The following is a 22,568-nucleotide window of genomic DNA, read 5'->3' on the forward strand; positions in this document are numbered from 1 at the left end:
TCCGTCACTCTAATGCAAGTTCTCATTTGAGCTGGAATCTCGCTCTCTCTCTCTGGCTCTTTCATTTGAGCTGGAATCTCTCTCTCTCTCTCTCTCTCTCTCTCTTTCTCTCTCTCTGGCTCTCTCATTTGAGCTGGAATCTCTCTCTCTCTCTTTGTTTTTTTGAGATAGGGTCTCACTGTGACCAGGTATAGTAGACAGCATCATCTTTGCTGAGACGAACTTCCAGACCAGGCACACTTATGGAGGATATTTATGGGGATGGTTATTTGCAGCTTACAGATTCAGGGCAAGTTAGTTCCATAATGGCAAAAGGAGCTGGCCCACTTCACAGGTCCAAGCAAAGACAGAGAGAAGCCACAAGCCAAAAAACCTAAAAGCCATACCACAAACAAGCACACTTCAGGAACTCCAGGCGCTTTGCACTTTAGAATGGAATTGCAAACCCACCATTACACTTTAAGGCTAGACCCTAAGATCTTCCCAGTGATACTTCTTCAGCCAGGTGACTGCAAATCCAAACTACAAACTAACAAAACCCTGAATATATTGGGAGCCATCTATTCACACCACCACATTAGACTGACCTAGAGTTCACTGTGTAATCTCAGCTTCCCAAGTGCTGGGATTAAAGGTGTGGGCCACCATGACCATGTCTGGCAGAGAGAGAGAAGGAAAGAAATGAGAATATGGGCACATCAGGGACTCTAGCTACTGCATATGATCTCCATATGCATGTGCCACTTTATGTATCAGGTTTTACTTAGGGATCAAAATTGGGTTGCTAGTCTTTATGGGCAAGCACCTTAACCACTGAACAATCTCTCCAGCCCTGGTGTCTCTTACTGATCCAAGAGCTTTCTGTGTTTTCACAAGTTCTGGCAATTCTTGGGTCTCTGCTCCCCCAGGGGACTAGGGTTATAAATATGTGGGAGAACACCCAGCTGTTTACGGGGGTCCTCGTAATTGAATGCTGTGGTAAACAGCCTTACGTTGCTAGAGTGAAATTCCAAACCAGACACATGGAAGGAATGGGATGTATTTGAGGCTTGCAGATCCAGGGGAAGTTCCATAATGGTGGGGGAAGCTGGCCCTTTCATCTGTCCATGCAGAGAGAGAAATGCAGCCAGCACAGGCAAGCGCACCCCAGGAACCCCGGCCCAACCAAGGCAGTTTGTGCCCTTTTACCCTGTATTTCCAGACCAACCCCCATGCCTTAAGGCTGGATCCCAGGATCCACCCTCCTCCAGCCAGATGGCTGTAGAGCTATCAAAATTACAAACTTGAACAAACTCCTGACTCTATTGAGAGACATCCATTAAAACTACCACAAAAGCCACTGGTCTCCAGGCCTTCTCAGGCACTCATGTTTGCATAGAAAGTGCTCTTAACTGCTGAGTCATCTCTCTAGACCTGAAGTCAAATAGTCAAAAATACATATTTTTAGGTGAAGCCCGGCACTCGGGAGGCAGAGAGGTAGGAGGCTTGCCATGAGTTCAAGGCCATCCTGAGACTATATAAATATTTTTAAAATAGTGTTATTTATTTGCAAGCAGAGAGAGAGAGAGAAGAGAGACAGACAGAGAGAATGGCCACCCCAAGGCCTCCAGCCATCGCAGACAAATTCCAGATGCATGTGCCACCCTGTGCATCTGGCTTTACATAGGTACTGGGGAATCGAACCCAGGTTGTTAGGCTTTGCAGGAAACTACCTTAACCGCTGAGCCATTTTTCCAGCCCCCTGAATTCAAATATTTAATTACATACTTTATTTTAGTCGAAATGTTATTTCTTGGTATTTCATAAAATAAAAGTGCATCTCAATAATGAGGGCATTGCAGGGTTGATACAATATAGTACTTAGTAACTCCTTGCTAACTTGCAGATGCTGTCAACCTAAAGCAGTATAGAGAAATGAACATAAATGTTTAGAGCAAACAATGAAAAGGAGCATTATGAAAATTAGTTACCCATACATCTTTTGTTGCGCTCTCTCTCTCTCTCTCTCTCTCTCTTTCTGTGTGTGTGTGTGTGTGTGTGTGTGTGTTTGGTGTATATCTGTGTATGTGCTCTGTCCGCAGCCTCTGTGTTCCCCTGTCGTGGGGTGCACGTGCTTTGGTGGCTCGAGAGGAAGTCAAGTACCCTTCTCCTCCATCATTATCTTTGAGAATTGTTTGGGCTTAGTGACTGGAAAAAATGTAAGAAGGCTGTTCCAAGTTGAGTGAGAAATTCTATCTCAAGGGATTAGGCAGATGAACAAAATGAGGAGGATACCAGATGTTCTCCAGGAGGATGTCAGGATGCCACACATATATCACATCACACACTATACCACATATACTGTATATGAGCACATATCAAAAAAAAAGGAGGAGGAGGAAAAGCCCCTGTACAAGGTGGCACATGTGTCTGGAGTTCATTTGCAGCAGCTAGAGGCCTTGGTGTGCCCATTCATATTCTGTCTCCCTGCAAATAAATAAATAAAATATTTAAATGTTTTTTTAAAAAAGTTTGCAGGGCTGGAGAGATGGCTTAGCGGTTAAGGCACTTGCCTTCAAAGCCTAAGGACCCAGGTTTGATTCCTCAGTACTTATATAAGGCAGATGCACAAGGTAGTCCATGCATCTGTAATTCATTTGAAGTGGCTGGAGGCCCTGGCACATCCATTTTCTCACACTCTCTCACTCTCTATCTGCTTCTTTCTCTCTGTGTCTCTATCTCAAATAGATAAATAAAAATATTTTAAAAGTTTGCAGTGTTTTCTTGCTTTGACTTTATCTTTGTGATGGCTGGTTGGTCTCCTATATTGCTCCTGAGTTTTCCTTTATGACCTTTGGTAATTTTATACGTCTTTACATTCTTTTGGGGAGCAGGGGGTTGTTGAGGTAGGGTTCCTTTGGTAATTTTACATGTCTTTACATTCTTTTTGGGGGGGGGCAGAGGGTTGTTGAAGTAGGGTTTCATTCTATCTAGCTCATGCTGATCTAGATAGAACTTAACTATGTAATACAAGGTAGTCTTGAACTCATGACAGCCCTCCTACCTCAGACTCTTGACTTCTGTGTTTAAAGACCTAAGCCACCACACCTGACCTTTACATATTTAAAAATTAACAACTAGAGTAGTTTAAATAGGTAATTGGTATAGGTTTCCAACCATTCTAGGCAATTGTGTGATTGCCCCTAGTAAGCAACACGCTTGCTCAGTTCAAAGGAAAAGTAGAAATCCTTAATGGTCAAGGCCTACCTCATACTTTCTGTGGCTTGAAGTTCAGGGCTACTTGCTCTGTTTCAGGGTTTGAGGACAGTTAGAGAGAGAGAGAGAATGAATGGGTGTGCTAGGGTCTCTAGCCCCTGCAAATGAACTCCAAATGCACATGGCCACCTTGTGCATCTGGCTTACATGGATTCTGGGTAATTGAACGTAGGTTCTTAGGTGTTTCAGGACTACTGCCTTAACCACTAAGCCATCTCTCTAGCACAGTTCCCAGATTTTTGTGTATTTTATTGCTTTTAACTCTCCAAGGTCTGGCCAAAAAGGAAAATTTAAAAAAAGGCAGCAGCAGCAAAAGAAAAGAAAGATAAGTCTAACTGTTTGGCACATGCCATTGATCCCAGGCAGATTGCTGTGAGTTCAAGGGCAGCCTAGGAGTACAGAGTAAATTTCATGTTAGCCTGGGCTACAATGAGACCCTACCTTGAAGAAAACAAACAAAAAGTCACCACTCAGCCAAACTGTTCTCCTTTCTGTCTGCATTTGGCTGGAGTTCTCTCTCCCTTTGGACCTTCTCATTCTTAGCAGTCTTTGGTGGTCAACCTTCTATCAGATTTCAGCTACAAGGCCTGGAGAGATGGCTCAGCAGTTAAAGGTGCTTGCTTGCAAAGCCTCACTGCCCAGGTTTGATTCCCCAGTACCCACATAAAGCCATGTGTGCTAAGTGGCACATGCACCTGGATTTAGTTGCAGTGGCGAGAGGCCCTGGTGTGCCCAGTCCTCCCCTACTCTCTGCTTGTAAATAAATAAAATATATCTTAAAACCTTTTTTCAGTTACAAAACAAATATTTCAGTTCTACTTCTGGTAGTATCAGTTAAGACAGTTTCAAGGGCCGTGGAGATGCCTCGGTTGATAAAGCATTTGCCATGCAGCCATGTTCAGATCCCTAGTACCCACATAAATGCCAGGTGGGTGTGGCAGCCTGCCTGTCATTCCAGTGCTTGGGAGGTAGAGACAGGATCCCTGGAGCAAGCTGGCTACCCGCACTGGCAGAATGGGAGAGCTCTGAGTGCAAGTGAGGGACTCTGCCTCGGCGGAAATACATGGAGACCCAGGGTTGTGGAAGAACCCCAGCGTCCGCCTCTGGCTGGTATATGTGCATGCGCACACAGACACCTGTTCACAAATGTGCACACTACACATACACCAAAAGGAGAGGGGAGAAAAGAAGGAGGGAAGAAAGACAAAAGAAAGTTTTGGGTTGGGGAGATGGCTTAGTGGTTAAGGCACTTGCACGCAAAGCCTAAGGACCCACGTTTGATTCCCAAGGATCCACATAAGCCAGATACACAAGGTGGCACATGCGTTTGGGGTTTGTTTGCAGTGGCTGGAGGCCCTGGCGCGCCCATTCAATCTGCCTCTTTCTCACTCTCTCCAATAAATAAATAAAATAAAATATTTCTTAAAAAAGATAAAAGAAAGTTTCAAGTTCTACCTTGTTTTTGGTTTGCAGGGGAGGAGGTTCCCTTATACCACTCTCCACTTATTTATTCATGCAACAAGCCTTTATTATATGGTTCTAGTGCTGGGAAATCTGTGATGGCGCACACAAATTCCTGACAGTCACGGAGTGAAGGGTTTTTTAATGTCAGTTTTGTTTAATTCATTTTGGCAGGGTCGCAGGTCCTTTGTGTAGTAAGATTGATCTTGAACTCCTGTCTTCCCTTCCTGGCCTCCCAAGTGCTGTGATTGCAGGCTTGCACCAGCTCTGTGTGGTTCTGGGGATAAACCCAGAGTCTCTTGGCTTGGCAAGCATTCCATCAACTGAATCACATCCCCAGACCTATTTATTATTTTTTGTAGTTTTTTTAATGAATCGAAGTACCCCAAGTACTATGAGAACATATTGCTGAGATAGAGAAGGGGACATAATGTGCTTTGGTGGGCAAAGTGGTAACAAAACTTGTTCCCTTTCTTTTTTTTTTTAAGTTTTATTTTATTCATTTGAGAGAGACAGGCACAGAGGGGGGGGGGAGGGAGGGAGGGAGAATGGGTACGCCAGGGTTTCCAGCCACTGTAAATGAACTCCAGACGCGTGCACCCCCTGTGCATCTGGCTAATGTGGGTCCTGGGGAGTCGAGCCTTTAACCAGGGTCCTTAGGCTTCACAGGCAAGTGCTTAACAGCCAAGCAATCTCTCCAGCCCAACTTGTTCCCTTTCTGCATGAGAATTTGCCTTTGGGTAACTTAACAGTCCTGTTTCCTAGAACCCTAAAGTGCCAATTACTAGTAGCTATACTGATTTAAAAAAAAAAAAAAAGTGCCTGAGTAACTTGTAGCAGGCTAGAAGAGGCTCACATGCAGATACCAGAGCCTGGCTTCACTTATTCTGTAACTCATGGAAGCTTTGGTGGGGGACACTTTCTAAATGAGGATGGTCTCCACGCCTGCCTGATGTGGGTCTCATCTCCTTGCACCCACGCCTGCCGTTACGGGATCCCAGCTCTGAGGCAGCTGGAGGGTCTGCTAGACGACTCCTGTAGAACGGCCGCTTGACACTACACCGCCTGCAGGCTGTTCCTGGCCAGTGTCCTTAGTGAGTGGTGCCAACTGTGGCCTGTGATAGATGGTCTTTGATGTTCCTTGAGCCTAATGGGTGGGGGTTCTGATAGATATTTCCCCCTAGGTTCTTTGAGAGATCTTTTTATTTTTTAGTTTTCAAGGTAGGGTCTCACTATAGCCCAGGCTGACCTGGAATTGGCTATGTAGTCTGAGGCTGGCCTCAAACTCACGGCAGTTCTCCTACCTCATCCTCCTGAGTGCTGTGATTAAAGGCGTGCGCCACCACGCCGAGCTGAGAGATCTTTCAATAGTATAACATGCTCCTTGCATGTAAGCTCAGGTTTCTGGGATTTCTGGTCCTGATATTTAGGCCACCGATTTCACAAGGTGTATATTATAGCTTATTTTGTATTTATTTTCTACAGACTTGACCCCTTATTTGGGATGTGTGAAAAATTTTTACAGGAAGTGGATTTTTTTCAGAGGTAAGTTCCCTTTAACAAGCACCAAGAGTGAACAAACCAGGTCAGTTCCTTGATTCCACGCAGCCCAGCTATCTTTCGTGGCAGTGTGTCCTGATTTTGTGGTCTTTTCTTTGAAGTTAGAACTCCAAAAAGTAAACTGACAAGTGAACAATGAAACATCAGAGGATGTTTTGCAGAATCTGTGTCCCTGGAAGTGTCATCTGGGTTTAGCCCTTAAATAAGTCATAAAAAGACAAGTATTATGAGTCAAACTTGGGAGCTATTTTTGTTGAAAAATTATAACTTGCTAGTTTTTCTTTTTTTGTTTGTTTTGTTTTGTTTTTCAGGGTAGGGTTTCACTGTAGCACAGGCTGACCTGGAATTCACTCTGTAGTCTCAGGGTGGCCTCAAACTCCTGGCGATCCTCCTACCTCTGCCTCCTGAGTGCTGGGATTAAAGGCGTGCGCCACCGCTGTTCTTTTTATATAAAGTATAAGTGTGTACATGCACGCGCACCAGGGCCTCTTGCCACTACACATGGAACGAGGTGCTTGTGTAATTTTTTGGGTCCAGATTTATTTGGGTAGCTGTGGAATTGAACCTGGGCCTTCAGGCTTTGATAGCAAGTACCCTTAACTGCTGAGCTATCTCCACAGCTCTTTGTCACTGTTCTTAAGTTTGCATGTTTCTCTAGAAACAGTAAAGTGGTCTTTAATTGTATTTTGGTTTTCCGTTAGTCAAGGTCTTGCTATGTAGCATACACTGGCTCAAATTATTGACTTCCTCACCCCCAACTCCCAAGTGGTCGGAGGGTAGGTATGTGCCAGCATGCCCGTCATTTTTCTTTGGCTTTTTCAGTCAGGGCTCTTGTAGTTGAGGTTGGCCTTGAACTCTCTCCTGCCTCAACCTCCTGAGTTGAGATTCCAGGCGTGAGCCACCACTTCGGGTTGAGCAGAAGCCCGTCAGTTGGTAGGGTTATGCTGACCTGTGTCCCTGCTAGTCTCGGGCATGAGCCGCAAGTCCCTCCCCCTGCAGCACGTCGGCCTCAGGGCTTGGCAGAATTGGGGGCTCAGCGTGTGGTGAATGATTGCCAAGTTGTTTCTTTTTCTTCCTCCAGATGTTTCATTGCAGATTTGCCCCACCTACAAGACAGCTTTGTGGACAAGCTTCTTGACCTTATGCCCCGGCTCATGACATCTAAGCCTGCAGAAGTGATCAAAATTCTGCAGACCATGTTACGGCAGAGTGCCTTCCTACATCTTCCCCTTCCAGAGCAGGTCAGAACCTGGGGTACCAAATTGTCGTGTGAAATCTGTTCAGACAGGAAAACATTTACCTCGGTGAGCATCTTTGATGAGAGGACAGCTGGGCTGGAGCCCTTCCTCTTGCTGCCTTCTATGTGCCCACCCAGCAGATAAGAACGTCGAAGGGAAAGAATCGTGTTTTGTTGCCCAGCCTTGGCCATGCTTTATAATCAGCGTATCTCCTTCATATTTGCAGATTCACAAAGCCTCGGCCACCATCATTGAGCCAGCAGGCGAGTCAGATAACCCTTTGCGGTTTACATCTGGGTTAGTGGTAGCCTTGGATGTCGATGCAACTCTGGAACATGTGCAGGACCCTCAGAGCACTGTCAAGGTCCAGGTCTGTTGGATTTGGGTCACTGAGGAGCTTTTACACCGGTCTTGTATGGAAGCATTTAACTTTAATAACCATGTGATCTCTACTCAAGGACTGCAACTGGGGAGACAAATGAAAAGAGCCTCTATGGCAAAAAAAACACTGGCCTCAAGCCCAACTGTATTGTTGAGCAAATTAGAGTAAACTTAAGTACTCAGATTCTGCACCTGACAAACAGGAGTAGTTGACACTGAAATGAAATGAAATCATGTATATAAGGCCCCTGTGTATTCCAGTGAGGGTTTGCTAGATGACAGGACCTGTCTGTACAACATGGGATTGAGACTTAACCTTTCCCTAGCACAAAAAAGAACCCTGCAAATACAGAAAATTGTAATAATCCTTTTCAGACTATAGACAGGTGAGATGGCAAACAACATTTATGGGTGAGGAAAAACTATTGCTGGGAATTTTTCCCCACAAGTTAGATGGATATAGACATACGAGAGGTTGATACTATAGTTGAAGCCCACAGTTTAAGTTCTGTCCATCATGTAGCCACCCATCTACTCATGCAATAGTGCTTACTGCAGTGAACATGCCAAGTGCTAGGGTTGCCAAGAAAAGTATGTGTGGTGGCTTGAATGTGAATGTGTGTCTCCCATAGCCTGGGTTTTTGGTGTTTTTTTTTTTTTTTTTTTTCTTTTGAGGGGGTCAGTTTTGAGGTAGGGTCTCATTCTAGGCTGACCTGGAGTTCACTATGTACTCTCAGGGTAGCGTTGAACTCATGGCAATCTTCCTACCTCTGCCTCCCAGTGCATGTGCCTGGGTATTTTGGTTAAGGTTAAGCTTTTTCCTTAAGTCTCCAGTAGCCTGCTGGAGGAGGTGCCACTGGGGATAGATCCTGGGGTCCATCCCTAAGTGTGTTTGGGGGCGGATGTTGATTCCAGCCCAGAAGTAGAGAGAGAACAATTTGAGCTATGGTGGTCCGCGGTTGGTGCTTTCTCCCTGCTTGCATCTATGAAAGGCAGCCAGCTTCTTCCACCATCGAAGAAACTTCCCTGAATATGTCAGCTTGAAATAAGTCCCTTCTTCCCATAAACTGGATCTGGTTGGATATTCATCCCAGCAACTTGGAGCGGATGACAACAGTATGTCACAGTTCTTGCTCTCATAAGTTCACAGTTTCATCAGGAGTCCAGTAAATGGAAAGGAGGTTGTGAAACAGAAGGTCAGTGGCTGGGCGTATCAGTTAAGCATACTGTTCTGCAGGTCAAGGAAAGAAGATGCTCTGTAGATGCTGGTGCATGGCTAGGAGCTGAAGGATGACTGAGGGCAAAGAGGAAGGCAGAGGGAGGCACTCAAGGCAGAAGGGGATGGGGAAAGGGGTGTGAGTGCTGGCTGAAAGGACAGTCTGAACAAAGAAAAGTGGTCAGCAGGAGAGGTTTCCTGGGGAAGGTAGGCCCTGACGATGGTTAGTTCGTAGCAAGATTTGTTACCCTGCAAGATTTCTTCTTTCTAATTTTATTTATTTATTTGAGAGAGGAAGGGTGAAAGAGGCAGAGAGAGAATAAGTACACCAGGGCCTCCAGCCATTGCAAATGAACTCCAGATACATGCACCACCTTGTGCATCTGGCTTATGTGGGTCCTGGGGAAGCGAACCGAGGTCCTTTGGCTTTTCAGGTGAAAGTCCTGTCTCCAGCCTGCCCGCAAGATTTTTAACTAGTTATACCTACAGAGAACTCATTCTTAAAAGAACAAAAATTGCTGGGTGTGGTGGTGCACGCCTTTAATCCCAGCACTCAGGAGGCAGAGGTAGGAGGATCACTGTGAGTTTGAGGCCAGCCTGAAATTACAAAGTGAATTCCAGGTCAGTCTGGGCTACAGTGTAACCTTACCTTGAAAAAAAAAAAAGGAAAAGAAAAGAAAACACACACACACACACACACATATATACATATATATGCTATTTATTTTAGTGCACGTGTATGAGTGTACAAGGCACTCGTGTGCCACTTTTTGGATCTGGCTTTAATGTGGTTCCTGGGGAATTGAACTCAGGCCAGCAAGCTTTGCAAGCAAGTGCCTTTAAGTGCTGAGTTATCTCTCCGGCCCCAGAGAACAAATTCTAAGCTAGCTATGAAGTTCTGTTTTTTTGTTTTAAGGTTATTTTTACATGAGTAGTTCTCCACTCTTGCTATACTTTTTGATCACTCATTAGAATGTCCTTGATCTATACCACTTAAAGCAGAATCTTGAGAGTGAGGCTCTGGGGTGCCAGCATTTTTCTTAGAGCTCGTAGGTAGGTATAATGTGCAGTTAGTGATTCTAATGGCTGCTCTTTCATAATATCCCTCTAAAAGTTCCCTGACCAACTAAGCATAACTGAGATGATAAGCAGATTGTTATTTTAAAAATATTTTATTTATTTGACAGAGAGCAAGAAAGAGGCAGATATATATAGAGAATGGGCACACCAGGGCCTCTAGCCACTTCAGATGAATTCTGGATGCACGCACCACCTTGTGCATTTGGCTTATGTAGGTACTGAAGAATCGAACCTGTTCCTTTTGGCTTTATAGGCAAGCGCCTTAACTGCTGAACCATCTCTCCAGCCCTATAAGCAGATTCTTTGTGGGCCATCTGCTAAACTGTCCTGAATAGTCCCCCTCTGAAGCACCTCTGCTTCCTGCACAGGCAGGCTGTTTGATGCTTGTATAAGTGGAAGCTGTGACCCCCACTGTCCTGTTGTGGGACAGCTGCGGTGCTCTCCAGTCGGCCACTGCAGCCCAAAGTACTTCTGTCCTGGGCACTGTGTTAGTTGTTAGATATGCAGCAATCCACAGGTTCAGAGACTGTGTGGACATTAGTCTCTGTTAAAATGACAGATGCCTGTTTTTGAAAGCAGGTTCTCCAGGATTGCCGTTCAGTAACACTTTTGGTAGCCTGGTGCAGGTTACACTGTATTACACCCACTGACAAGAGATGTGGTGTTCAGATTTGCCAAAATTCATAATGTAATTTAGAGTAGCCATTTTCTCCCCTGAATCTACTTGGGCCACAGATTTCTAAAGACCCCTCTTAGGGTAGAACAAAGCTGCTCACCTCATTGTAGCTGGGGGGTGGGGGTGAGGAGAGAATGGGGAAGAAGGGAGGGAAAGAAAAAGGAAAGAGGGAAGGGAGGGGGCTGGGGACAAAGAATAGTCTTCTAGCGTATGCCCCCAGTGGCCTACTTCCTCCAGCTGGACCCTGCCTCCTAGTGTCCAGCACCTTCTGGGAATACCATCAGATTATGAATCCATCAAGGATTAAATTGGTTAAATCCAAACCTTAATGAGCCTGTCACTTCCCAAAAGCCCCACTTCTGAAAACTTCAGTACACAGCTTCAAGAACAGCAAGATTCTGTCTCAAAACAATGAATCAAAAAGAAAGGTAGAGAAAGAGAGGAATCTTGGGAGGGTCAAAGATCTGAGGAGGGCTGGAGAGATGGCTTAGTGGTTAAGGCACTTGCCTTGCAAAGCCAAAGGACCCTGGTTCAATTCCCCAGGACCCACGTAAGCCAGATACACAAAGTGGCGCACACATCTGGAGTTCGAGCAGTGGCTGGAGGCCCTGGCATGCTCATTCTCACACCCTCTGTTTCTCTGCCCTGTTCTGTCTTTCAAATAAATTTTAAAAAATTTTAAAAAACAAAGATCTGAGGAGATGAAAGAATTTTAGACAAATGGGTGTAGATGCAGCTCCCATAATTTCAAGGTTGAAAGAAGTGTGCAGTCCTGTGTGTGTTTACATAGAGAAAGTCTGGACTGTCTGGTACTAATAGCAGCTTCATTTGTTCTAGTTCATTTATGCACTATGTCATGGGGTTCACCTTTCTATACAGGTAGCCATAAGGCCCTTAAGTTGCCAAGGAAAACCTTTGTGGCACTTGGTGAGATGTGAAGACTTGGCTAGTGCTTTGACTGCCCATCTCTGTCAAGAGTCAGATCAGTGTTTTTCTCAGCAATTGATACAGAGAATTCAGTTACCAAAACTCAGTACATGCTAGGTATATTTCCTAGCCCAGTGCTGGCCCTGAGAAGACTCAGAGCCAAGGAGGGAAGCCATTCTGAGAGGGTACTTGAAGGATTTGTCACTGTCTGCACAGACTCACGGGTCCTGTCACTCACTTACCGGGGATTCAAGAACTGTTCTCCGATACTGCTTTGTGCTAGCGCCGCTCCCTCTGAATGAAAGTCTTTATGAAGACTTGCCATCTTTCCTCTCCTGCCTTGGGGTTCACAGTAAATGTTACCATCAATTTTCTTAGCTCATCTGCCTTTTGTTCTCCTTCTATTTCTATCACATTTTAGGTCTTATATCCAGATGGCCAGGCTCAGATGATCCATCCCAAACCAGCAGACTTCCGGAATCCTGGCCCAGGACGACACCGTCTCATCACTCAGGTGTACCTCTCCCACACTGCCTGGACAGGTGAGGAGCCAGTGGGCTAGGGTTGGGCAGAACAGTATATTCCTAGAGATACACTGTTTAGCATTTGCTTTTACAGTTTGTAAAAGTAGTCCACGTTTGAATCATGTATGCTAGGGATTGAACTTGATTCCTTAAAGAGTTCGTTCCTGAGCTCAAAGTGTTTGGACAAATTGGCTATTTTCATAAGGAACAAAATTCTGTTAGAAGATGTACAGGGGACCTGGGGAGATGGCTCAACAGTGAAAGGTGCTTGCTTGCAAAGGCCTGCCCATCTGGGTTCAGTTCCCCAGTACCTATCATGTAAAGCAGAGGCAAAAAGGGGTGTATGCATCTAGAGTTTGTTTGCAGGGGCAAGAGGCCCTAAGTCATCCATTCATTTTCTCTCTGACTGACACACACACACACACACACACACAGATTGAGAGAAAGAGAGAATGGGCTTGCCAGGGCCTCTAGTCATTGCCAATGAACTCCAGACATATGTGTCACCATGTACACGTGGCTTATGTGGATACTGGGGAATCGAACCTGGGTTATTAGGCTTTGCAGGCAAGCACTTTAAACACTAAGTCATCTCTCCAGCCTAAACCTTGTGTGTTTTTTTTAAGTTGTATCTAGAATAGTATCTCATGTTAACTCAAGCTGGCCTCAAACTCACAGTGATTGTTCTATCTCAGCCTTGCAAAGCTAGGATTAAAGGTATGTGCCATCATGCCTAGCTCTGTGTATGTATATTAAGAGGCTGGAGGGATGGCTTAGCAGTTAAGACGTTTGTCTGTAAAGCCAAAGGACCCAGGTTTGATTCCCCAGGACCCACGTTAGCCAGATGCACAAGGGGGTGCATGCATCTGGACTTCATTTGCAGTAGCTGGAGCCCTGGCACGCCCAGTCTTGCTCTCTCTCTCTCTCTCTCTCCTTCTCTTTCTCCCTCTATCTCTCTGTCAAATAAATAAATAAAAATAATTTTTTTAAAAAAAGAAAAGAATTGGGGGCTGGAGGGATGGTTCAGCAGCTATGACACTTGCCTGCAAAGCCTGATGACCCTGGTCTTGTTCCCTAGTACCTACATAAAGCAAGATGCATAAAGTGGTGCATGAATCTGGAGTTTGTTTGCAGTGACTAGAGGCTATGGTGAACCAATCCTTTCTATCTCTCTCTCCCCCTTGCTTGCAAACAAATAGCTTAAATAAAATTTTAAAATCTGTAAGAATCAAAATTTTCTGCTTTTCCCGTTAAGGAAAGGTTATAAAATGGGGGAATAGAAGTACTTAAGGCGTTATATGTCAGGCTTATAAAGATGCTTTGGAAAACTAGAGTCTCAAGTTGCAGATCCTAAATATAGGGCAGAATTGACCTAAGTGGTATTTCCTAAATCATTGGGGAGGATTCAGAAACATGATGTTAAGTAGAAAAGGTGTTTAATGCCACCAAATTTGGTTATAGAAACAAGGACATACTTTCTATAATTTTCTTTTAAAATATTTTTACTTATTTATTTGCAAGGAGAGAGAGACAAAAAGGGCACTCCAGGGCTTCCTGCCACTACAAACCAATTCCAGATGCTTGTGCCACTTTGTATATCTGGCTTTATGTGGGTACCAGGGAATTGAACCTGGGCCTTTAGGCTTTGCAAGCAAGTGCCTTAACTGCTGAGCCATTTCTCTAATCCTAGAATTTTCTTTTACTATGTGTGTTTTAAAATACATGTAGAATTACTCATTACTCATTTCTCTACCAGAAATGTGAGGTGAGAACACATGGCTGTGAGCTTTCATAAGTAGGAAGTTAGGTCAGCGCCTTTGATCTTCCTGTGATCCAGGGCCTGGCATAGTTTGCAGGGGAGCATCTTCCAGTACATAGGGTTTATTTCCTTAAGCAACCGTTGTTTCATATAATTGCTGTGTAACATGTTTTCACACAGTTTGCTGTGATCTCATCTCAGTAGGCATAAAGTAAATTCCTTACTAGATTTAAAATATTTAAGTTATTTAAGAGAGAGAGAGAGAGCCACTGCAAACAAACTCCAGAAGCATGTGCCACCTCATGCATCTGGCTTAATGTAGGTATTGGGGGAATGAGCCTGGGTTCTTTGGCTTTGCAGGCAAACACCTTAACCACTAAGCCATTTCTTCAGCCCAAATTCCTTATTCTTTAATCACTCCCCCCCAACCCGTGTGTGTGTCTGTGTGTGTGTGTGTGCACGCGTGTGCAAGAGAGGGGGCGGAACCTAGGCTAAGCTAGGCAAGCATTCTATCACGGAGCCACACACACACTTGACCCTTCTAAACTCTGACGAAGGGATTGTAGATGCAGTGGATGCGCTGCTATATAGGACAGTTTGAAGGGGGCAAGGCTCCAGGAAGCACAGTGAAGCATGGCAGTGCTCAAGTAAACTTGAAACATTTTAGGACTACCAATTTAGCTCCAGTCACACAGCAAGTTGTTGCAAAGCCAGAGCTAGAACCTAGCTGTCTGTTCCCTAGTTCCAGGTTCTTTCTCCTCCTTATCTTACTTATTCACTTTAGGCAGGGTGGGGCTTGTACTGTCAAGCTGTTTTGAACCTAAAGGATTAAAACTTGTTCAATCAAGATTGTCTCATCTGAGAACTAGTTCCCTGGTTACTGTCACTAAGAGCACTTGTTCATGTCAACTGTTTTCCTGTTTGGCTTAAATTTTTTTTTTTTTTTTTTTATTTAGGGGCTGAAGAGATGGTTTAGCAGTTAAGGTGCATGCCTGCGAAGCCTAAGGACCCCAGTTCGATTCTCCAGGTCCCCTATAATCCAGATGCACAAGGTGGTGCATGTGTCTGGAGTTCATTTGCAGTGGCTGGAGGCCCTGGCGTGCCCATTGTCTCTCTCTCTCCCCCTCTCTGTCTCTAAAAAATAAAAGCAAATCTTTAAAAAATATTTTATTTATGTACTTGAGAGAGGGAGAAAGGAATATATGTAGAGAGAGAGAAAGAGAGAGAATGGTGTACCAGGGCCTCCAGCCACTACATACAAAATAAAAACAAAAAAAAAGGTAGACTCATGTGCTACCTTGTACATTTGGCTTAACGTGGGTCCTGCAGAATTGAACCTGGGTCCTTTGACTTTGCAGGCAAGTTCCTTAACTGCTAAGCTATCTCCCCAGCCCCCCCACCCCAAATTTTGGTGTTTCAAGGTAGGGTCTTGCTTTACCCCAGGCTGACCTAGAATTTACTAAGTAATCCCTGGGAGGCCACGAATGTGCCTGTCCCTGAGGCTCCTTCAGTTAATTGTGCATGTGACGTTTTTCTGCTATTCGAATGCAGATGTTACTGAGGCAGGGGTCATTCTTGTCTTGACCTCTACAGCCTGTGTCCCTAATGCCAGTGCTGAAAGTGACACTCCAACTTCTGCTACTTCCTCTTCCTCTTTCTGTCTTTGTGGTACTGGGACGGAACCTAGGGCCTTGGCCATGCTCGGCCATGGCTTTTTCACTTACCCTTGCTCTCGGACTTCTGAGCTCCCAGAACCTCTTAGGCTTTATTTGTTTTGTTTTCAAACCCATTAATATTCCCTTCTGGTCTGGGACAAGAATGTGAAATGGGTTCTCATGCTACAAAATTTTGCCTCTTCTCTTTCCTAACCCAGGAAGTGGGGCCTGAAGTTTGTAGGGAGAACTGCCCCCAACCAGGGACCACTCTGAGAGGCAGGGCGCTGCCATGGAGAGTTGGGTCCCACTGCCAAGGTTTCCAATTCTGCCTCCCTTGCTGTGTGTCATCTTAAGAAGTCATTTGACCTCTCTGTGTCATTTTCCTGTATATTTAGATGGGCTTTCTTCTTCCAGACATTGTGAGTGGTGATCATGACTCCTTCCAGATGATGTTTGTCTCTCCCTCTCACTGCCCCCTCCCTCTTGTTTTCCTCTTCCCTCCCTTCCTCAGCTTTGGCTTGCCTCACCTTCCTTATCAGATGCAGATAAGGGAAGGCAAAGGCCCAGTAGGTTTGAGCCCTCCTCGCTTCCCTCTAACTTTGCCAGGGCTGGGCTGCTTGACAGCGCTGAATGCCCAGCTGGGCTCGTAGCCTCCTGTCTGGGGTGGGCTGGGAGAGTGACGGAGAGCCGGCGCCGGGAGAGTGGTCTGGGGTCTGGCTTCAGAGGCCTCGCGCAGTGCAGCTACCCCCCGGCTGGCGGCACAGTGCACAGGGGCGAGGGCACCGCGGGGCTGGGACGGGGGCTGCGCGGTCTCATGCTGAACTCCGGGGCCCGCAAGATAGCAGTGTCATCTTGGTTCTGACCACAGAGGCTGGGGACAGCCAGACAAACTTGGGGAGGCATTGAGGAATCCTGAAGCCTTTGTCCTACTTAATTTGAGATGCATCCAGCTCATTCCTGCTCTCTGAGTCTCTTAACCTGAGGTTCATCTTTGTTTTGTTTGCTTTTTTCTCTGGAGGTAGGGTCTCACTCTAGCCCAGGCTGACCTGGAATTCACTATGGAGTCTCAGGGTGGCCTTGAACTCATGGCTGTCCTCCTACCTCTGCCTCCCGAGTGCTGGGATTACAGGTGTGCGCCACCACGCCTGGCTCGGAGGCTCGTCTCCAGTGTACTTTTTGCTGTAGCTGCACTAAAGCAGGAAGGACGTCCCAGGCTTGCCCTGCTTTGTCCTTTGCACTTACTGTGAGATCTTCCCTGATGTTCTCGTCCTCTTTGGTGTTGAACCATGTGTTCACAGAATCAATTGGAACTGGTCTCGAATGGTCACACAGGTGTAGATTTGGGCAGTCACTTAGAACCTCTCTGAGTTGCAGGTCTTGTTTTGTTTTCCAACATGAGTGTTTCTATCATTGCATGGCAGGATAAGAATTCCCAGTGTTATGTGCTTGGCACAGAGCAGGTATTCAATGCCCAAGCTTTCCTGCACTCCCTCCTCAGTACACTTTACGCTCCATTAGAGCATGCACTACACTCTATTGCCACTCTTGTAAACCAAGCAACCAGCAACTCAAAGAGAGATCTTGTTTACTCCCACTAGGGCCTGCCCCATGCGGACACTGATCTGAAGTGTCATGTGATGAAAGGATGAAGGGTTTCTGTGCAGACAACCCAGCTTCTTAAAATTGAACTAGGCTGGGCATGGTGGCACACATCTTTGATCCCCATACTCGGGAGGTTGAGGTGGGAGGATCGCTGTGAGTTTGGGACCAGCCTGGGACTACAGGGTGAATTCTAGGCCAGCCTGGGCTAGAGTGAGACCCTGCCTTAAAAAACAACAGCAGCAACAAAAACAGAACTGCTTATTTAGTGATGAGACTTTGTCCACACAACTTGTAGCCCTCTGGCCTGTAGAAGATGCCGTGGGCTGTTGTCAGGTCATCTCAGCAGCTGTGGGTCTGAGCTGCGAGGAGCCCGTAAACCCTCAAGAGGTTCCTGAGAAGTAGTGTATCTGCAGACTCTGGCTCACAGGATTCTGGCCAGGAGTGTGTGTGTGTTCGCTGGTCTTTCTGAGGGAGGGTCTCACTCTAGCCCAAGCTGACTTGGAACTCTGTAGCCCAGGCTGGCTCCAGGCAGTCCTCCTACCTCAGTCTCCAAGTGATTGTATTAAAGATATAAGCATTTTGGGGGTAAAGAGGGACATATAAAATGCCCTTGAAACCCTTTATTTATTTATTTACTTTTAGGTAGGGTCCCACTGTAGCCCAGGCTGACCTGGAATTCACTATGTAGTCTCAGGCGGGCCTCAAACTCATAGTGATCCTCCTATGTTAGCCAACCAAGTGCTGAGATTCAACCTCCCCCTTTTTTTAAATTACTTATTTGAGGGAAAGGTGAATAGAGGCAGAGACAGTGTTCATGCCAGGGCCTCTTGCCACTGCAAATGAACTACAGACATATGTACCACCTTGTTTATTTGGCTTTAGGTGGATACTGGAGAATGGAACTTCTGTCGTTAGGCTTTACAGGCAAGGGTCTTGACAGTTGAGCCATCTTTCTTGCCTCTTGAAACCCATTTTTAGTTATTTATTTATTTGTTTATTTGGTTTTTTGAGATAGGGTTTCACTGTAGCCCAGGCTGACCTGGAATTCACTCTGTAGTCTCAGGCTGGCCTCGACTCACAGTGATCCTCTTACCTCTGCCTCCCAAGTACTGGAATTAAAGGTGTGCACCACCATGCCGGGCCTTGAGAGGAAGATGCAGATATAGAGAGAGAATGGGCACCGCAGGCCTCCAGCCACTGCAAATGAACTCCAGACACATGTGCCACCTTGTGCATCTGGCTTATGTGGGTACTGGGGAAATCAAAGCTGGGTTCTTAGGCTTCACAAGCAAGCACCTTAACTGCTAAAATGCCCCCAAACCCCATTTTTTGATAGTGTTATTTGTTGTTTCATTTAAATTTCTATCAGTTCCCTAATCATGGAAGTTTTCTTTTTTCCCCCCAGAACCATGCCAGGTGGAAGTAAGACTGTTGCTGGCCTACAACTCCAGTGCACGCATTCCAAAACCCCCATGGATGGAGGGTGGTGAGGTGTCACCACAGATGGAAACCAGCATCGAGGGCACCATCCCCTTCAGCAAGCCTGTGAAAGTCTACATAATGCCCAAGCCTGCAAGGCGCTGAGTCCTAAGAGCTCCTCACCGCTGTGAGCTGCAGCACCTCACCTGGACATGGCGTCTAGCCAGGCGTAAAGGCAGATGTGATCCTTAGAGCCTCATTTGGTGTCTGTCACACACATGATAAATTATTTTTGCATTAAAAACAGAAAACTGCCAGTTTTGACTTCTCCCATCTTCATAATAAAATTGAAAAAAAAAACCTGCCTAAATGCTCTTAAGTTTTTGGTCTTGTGTGGCTATAGCTTTAGAATTTTTATCTCATTGCTTACACACTTGATTCTAAGATGGGCAGCACAAAGATCCAATTTTCTTTTTTCTTTTCCCTTTTGGTTTTTCAAGGGAGGGTTTCACTCTGGCCCAGGCTGCTCTGGAACTCACTACAGAGTGTCAGGATGGCCGCAAATGCACAGCGATCTTCTTACCTCTGCCTTCCAAGTACTGGGATTAAAGGCATTCACCACCACGCTCAGCAAGATCCAATTTTCTAGCCACTTCTGAAGAAGCCCTAGTCTTATTTATTGAAGTGATAGACCATATGTTTGTCAAAGCCACTCTAACAGCTGCACTTTTATCACTGAACGCTTCTGAGGGGCCTTAACATCTGTTATCTTGTGGGGAGAGGCCTGGTCCCTAAACCAGGCAACAGCAGGCTATCTAGACATATATATATATAAAATATTATATATGTTATATATATATAATATAATATATATATATAAATACACACACACACACACACACACACACACACACACACACATATACACACATACATTTTTATATGAGAGTGAGTATGAGAGAGAATTGACATACCAGGGTCTCCAGCCACTGCAATCGAACTCCAGATGCGAGCGCCTCCTTGTGCACATGTGCTTGCATCACTGTGCGTCTGGCTTACGTGGGACCTGGAGAGTCAAACATAAGTCCTTAGGCTTCACAGGCAAGTGCCTTAGCCACTAAGCTATCTCTCAAGCCCTTTTTTTTTTCTTTTTTAATAAATCATTTTATCCTGAGATAAAATTCTTGATCTCTTCTGCTATTATCCTTAGAACTTCTTTGCTTTTAGGGGCTGAGAAGATGGTTCAGCAGGTAAGAACACTTGGCACTTAAGCATGAGGACCACCCAAGTTCAATTCCCCAGCACCTATGTAAAAAGCTAGGCATGGCCAACACACATCTGTAACCCCATTCTTGTGGACAGTGGAGGTGAGAATATTGGGGCTAACTCTGGGTTGAGGGTGAGTCAGGCAGATGAGCGAGAGGACACCTGATGTTCTGTGACCTCTATACGTGTACACATGGAGTGCACGCATCTGCACACAACACACAGTTCACACCACACATACACAAAATAATTTGCCTTGTTTTGGACAAGAAACCAATATTATGGGAAGCCAGTAGAATAATAATTTCCAACTGTACCTCTGACGAGTTGGAGCCGTGTGGGTAGTGGGTCCAGGTGTGATGGTCTGTTAGTGCTACGGGAAGGTTATCAGGAACGCAGGCCTGTGCTGTGCTTCTGTCACTTAGTCTTCATGGCAGCCAAATAAGGCCTCAAGATTTAAGTTGCTACTGGAAAACTGCAGTAAATGCTTAAACAAACCTGTATCATTCAAGTGCAGGAAGATCCCAAGGGCCCATCTGTACCACCTCAGCAAAGTCTGTGGGTGCTGTGGTTTGAATGTGTCTCCCAAAATTCACAGGGGAAAACAATCCTTAATGCAGATTTGTTGGGAGGAGAGCCTTATAAGAGGTGATGGGTTACTGAGGGCCTTCCTCAAGAATGGATTACAGAGCCAGGCGTGGTGGTGCACGCCTTTAATCCCAGCACTCGGGAGGCAGAGGTAGGATGATCACCATGAGTTTGAAGCCACCCTGAGACTACGTAGTGAATTCCAGATCAGTTTGAGCTAGAGTGAAACCCTACCTTGGAAAACAAAACAAAAAAAGAATGGATTTCAGTCATCATGGGAATGCGTTACTCATCAAATACAGGTTTGGGATAAAGGTAAGTTTGGGTCCTTGTTTGCTGTGGTCTCTGCCTTCCACCATGGGTGACACAGCATAAAGACCCTTACCAGATGCCAGAGCCATTATTGTGGACTTCCAGCCTTCACCAGATAGTATTCTCAGGTAATCTGCTACAGGAGCAGAAACGTACTAAAACAATGTCAGAGCCTTCAGATCCCCAGCTCTTTAGACCTAAGTAGAATAGAAATAGCTACAGGTCAAGGGTTGTTGAATGGGAGGAGGAAATAATGTGTGGCAGAATCTCAAGGTGAAGCCAATTCAATAATAGTTGGCACTTGGAAAGCATGTGAAAATAATAGCAAGATTATGCAATTACTGTTGACCAGGGAAGATCCTGGTGCCCCTATGGGATATTGCCAAGTCTTGGTTGCCCACCACAATTAGAAGCTAAACATTCTGCATGCTTGGGCTGCAGGTCATTGAGGATTCAAGCTGGAGCTGAACTGGAAGCCTCCCCGCTGATAAGCTATCAGGATATAGCCCACTGGGGGAGTAAAGTCACCAATGGTCATGACTAGCAGTGAGCAGTGAACTTTTACAGCCAAATGTACCAGCTGGTACAATGGTGGCATGTTGGATATGGGGGAAACCAATTGCTGTCTGATTGGACTTGAGGCCTGCTCCATGGGAGAAGATTCCTGCCTGGTACTGAAAACCTAATCAAAGGCCTATGGTGCTGGGCTTGGTGGAATACACCTTTAATCCCAGCACTCGAGAGGCAGAGGTAGGAGGATCACCATGTGTTTGAGACCAGCCTGAGACTACATAGCCTGGGTTAGAGCAAGATCCTACCTGGAAAAATAAACCACACACACACACACACACACACACACACACACACACACACACACATAAAATTTGTGGGTTTTTTCTCTATTGGTATTTCTTTCAAATAAATAAACTTAAAAGAGAGAGAATGGGGGAGCCAGGGCCTTTAGCCACTGCAAACAAGCTCCAGACATGTGCCACCTTGTGCATCTAGCTCTACGTGGGTACTGGAGAATTAAATTTGGGTCCTTAGGCTTTGCAAGCACCCTTAACTACTGAGCCATCTTTCTAGCCCAACTTTTTTTTTTTCTTGGTAGGGTGTCGCCCAGGCTGACTTGGAATCTTGGAATTCACTCTGTAGTCTCAGGGTGGCCTTGTACTCACGCCGATCCTCCTACCTCTGCCTCCTCAGTGCTGGGATTAAAGGCGTGAGCCACCATGCCTGGCTTCTTTTTTTTTTTTAAAGATAGAGAGTCTAGTTTAGGCTGGCCTCAAACTCCTTTTGCAGCAGAAGAGAGCCTTAAACTGCTCATCCTCCTGCCTCTACCTTCCAGGTACTGGGATTGTAGGTGTGTGCCACTATCCCCAGTTTATGCAACAGTGGGATTCAAACCCAGGGCTAGGCAAGGAGTCTGCCAATGAGGCTACATCTCTAGCACAGTGAATTAAGTCTTAACCCTCACAAACAACCTATAAAGTAAGACTCTTTTGTCTTCACATGACATGTAAGGCAACTAAAGTTCAGACAAATGAAGTAGCTTGCCCTAGGTCACCTAACTAGTACAAGTGACATCTGGAAATTTTAAAAAATATTTACTTGCAAGGAGAGCGTGAATAAATGCGCACACAAGGGCT

At 45.5% G+C, this 22,568-nt stretch overlaps 1 protein-coding gene across 1 annotated transcript in view; it reads left to right on the top strand.

Annotated features, from left to right (window-relative positions):
* Ints4 (integrator complex subunit 4) overlaps window positions 1–19,113 on the top strand; it is a 111,325-nt gene extending 92,212 nt beyond the window's left edge. The window contains exons 19-23 of the mRNA XM_045146198.1: window positions 6,202–6,261; window positions 7,358–7,517; window positions 7,741–7,884; window positions 12,216–12,336; window positions 18,740–19,113. Coding sequence (XP_045002133.1) covers window positions 6,202–6,261; window positions 7,358–7,517; window positions 7,741–7,884; window positions 12,216–12,336; window positions 18,740–18,918 — 664 coding nt within the window. The 3' untranslated portion in view covers window positions 18,919–19,113. The remainder of the gene's footprint in view (window positions 1–6,201; window positions 6,262–7,357; window positions 7,518–7,740; window positions 7,885–12,215; window positions 12,337–18,739) is intronic.
* The last annotated feature ends 3,455 nt before the right edge of the window (window positions 19,114–22,568 follow it).

The sequence above is a fragment of the Jaculus jaculus genome, chromosome 3 (assembly GCF_020740685.1).
Source record: "Jaculus jaculus isolate mJacJac1 chromosome 3, mJacJac1.mat.Y.cur, whole genome shotgun sequence".
NCBI lineage: Eukaryota > Metazoa > Chordata > Mammalia > Rodentia > Dipodidae > Jaculus > Jaculus jaculus.